Source organism: Triticum aestivum, chromosome 3A (assembly GCF_018294505.1).
Source record: "Triticum aestivum cultivar Chinese Spring chromosome 3A, IWGSC CS RefSeq v2.1, whole genome shotgun sequence".
NCBI lineage: Eukaryota > Viridiplantae > Streptophyta > Magnoliopsida > Poales > Poaceae > Triticum > Triticum aestivum.
Genome location: NC_057800.1, coordinates 21990249 through 21992450, shown reverse-complemented (window position 1 = coordinate 21992450; position 2202 = coordinate 21990249). Strand labels below are relative to the sequence as shown.

General features: G+C 48.5%; 1 protein-coding gene across 1 annotated transcript; it reads left to right on the top strand.

The window, feature by feature from the left end:
- The first annotated feature begins 518 nt into the window (after positions 1-518).
- On the top strand, positions 519-1605 carry LOC123057647 (germin-like protein 1-3). Its single transcript, XM_044480571.1, has 2 exons — positions 519-749; positions 841-1605. The coding sequence occupies exons 1-2, from the start codon at positions 614-616 to the stop codon at positions 1380-1382; spliced, it is 678 nt and encodes a 225-aa protein (XP_044336506.1). The 5' UTR covers positions 519-613; the 3' UTR covers positions 1383-1605.
- Positions 1606-2202: the final 597 nt, after the last annotated feature.

The window sequence follows — 2202 nt, the reverse complement described above, 5'->3', positions numbered from 1 at the left end:
GCACCGCTGGCCTCGGGCGGGGGAGGACGGCGGTTAGGTCAGTGGTACGTGGGGCGGTCGAGAGGAAGAAGATGAACAAGAGGTTGGGCTGGAGGTTGAAGAAGCTAATCCGGCCATCCATCTCACATCCAAAGGACTAAAACAATCTACCCAAAATATTTTTAAGGCGACCGTCATCTTGCGAGACCCTAACTATATACAGTACTACCAGCTTTGATCTTTCCTCCTCCAGCTCAGACCCCTCTCCTCCTCCAGCTCAGACCCTAACTGTTGGATAGCATGACACAAATGGTATGGTGGTTGACAATTTGACATCGCTATCCAACCATATCTTCAAGCTAAAGTGTTAGAGCATGCATGGATGCATCGTCCTCATAAAACCGCACAAGTATAGATGGTATGGTGGTTGAGAAATAACTTTGTCACATGTCTACGGATAAACTACCGATCGATCACGTCCGCCTTACGCTACACTGCGCTATAAATACGTGCGCTGCATGCTTTGCCTTCTCATCCAGTCATCCTCAGCTACTTCACCACACGGGAAACGAACTATAGCTAGCACCACACCAACCAGCCACTTGTCAATTAAGCAGCCACTTGAGTCTTGACCATGGGGCCCAAGCAGCTCCCCGCCGTCCTCCTCGCCTCCTGCGCCACCCTCCTGGCCCTTGCCACGCCATTGCTTGCCGGCGACCCCGACACGCTCCAGGACTTCTGCGTCGCCGACTACAAATCCCTCAAAGGCCGTAAGTTGTGCTATCTCTTCCATCCATTCCCTCGTTCGCACAAGTATAGATCATGCCAACAAAGAGGTAATGCGTAAATGTATGCTTGCAGCATTGCGGTTGAACGGGTTCCCGTGCAAGAGGCCGGAGAACGTGACGGCGGGCGAGTTCTTCTCGGCCGCGCTGGCATTCCCGGGCAACACCTGCAACCCGGTCGGCTCCGCGGTGACGGCGGCGAACGTGGAGAAGCTCCCGGGGCTCAACACGCTGGGCGTCTCCATGTCCCGCGTGGACTACGCTCCGTGGGGAGTGAACCCGCCGCACACCCACCCACGTGCCACCGAGATCATCTACGTGCTAGAGGGCTCCCTCGACGTCGGCTTCGTCACCACCGCCGGCAAACTCTTCGCCCGCACCGTCTGCAAGGGTGAGCTTTTCGTCTTCCCCCGCGGCCTCGTCCACTACCAGAAGAACAACGGCGGCGCGCCGGCCGCCGCAATCTCGGCCTTCAACAGTCAGCTTCCCGGCACGCAGTCCCTCGGCCTAGCGTTGTTCGCAGCCTCACCGCCGGTGCCCACCGACGTGCTGGCCAGGGCGCTCCAGGTCGACGGCGGCCTGGTGGAGGCCATCAGGTCCAAATTCCTGCCAAAGTAACCAGCATGCATGCATGCATGCATGTTGGTTGGGTCAGCTGTACGTGCATACGTGCTGCTAATAATAAAGGACCACGTAAAAGTGCAGTTTTAATTCATTCGCTTGATAATATGTTTTGTAGTACTATATTCTGATTCTTTTGTGTCAGTTCAGTGAAGGGCCTCGTCGGTGATTGATTTGTACGTGTCCATTATTGGTGAATGAATCTACCTGATTGCTTGAATTGTCGTTATATTGTTAGCGATGAACAATATATAGTCTATCTCCCTCTCTTTGCAGATCCATACCCAAGACTTTAGGTAGACTTGTGTTAGCAGAAAATTATAGATTTTCGATTATGGAAATACTTTTCATGATTTTTGTAGTATTTTTATTATTTTGTGAGGGTTGTAGTATTTTGATTTTTCTACTCTAAATCATTTTATACTCTCATCGCTCATTTTTGTTAGTTGTACTCCCTCCGTTCCAAATTACTCGTCGTGGTTTTAGTTCAAAAAACCACGACGAGTAATTTGGAACGGAGGGAGTATTAGTTTTTTCAGAAGTTAAAATTGTACTCTCTCCGTTTCTTTTTAGTCTGCATATAAGATTTGATCAAAGTCAAACTTTGTAAAATTTGACCAATTTTATAGTAAAAAATATCAACATCTATAATACTAAAGTTATATGGTATAAAAATTAATTTCATGATGCATCTAACAATATTGATTTCATATTGTGAATCTCGAATTTTTTCTATAAACTTATCAAAACTAACAATATTGATTTCATATGGTTTACCGTTTTCCCCCTAAGCTCTCGCGGCTAGGGTTTTACTCCT

Bases quoted from the DNA above. Each gene is read 5' to 3' on its own strand.
- LOC123057647 (XM_044480571.1), top strand. From the start codon at position 614: ATGGGGCCCAAGCAGCTCCCCGCCGTCCTCCTCGCCTCCTGCGCCACC. The intron at 750-840 runs GTAAGTTGTGCT...GTATGCTTGCAG, and splicing joins CTACAAATCCCTCAAAGGCC to CATTGCGGTTGAACGGGTTC.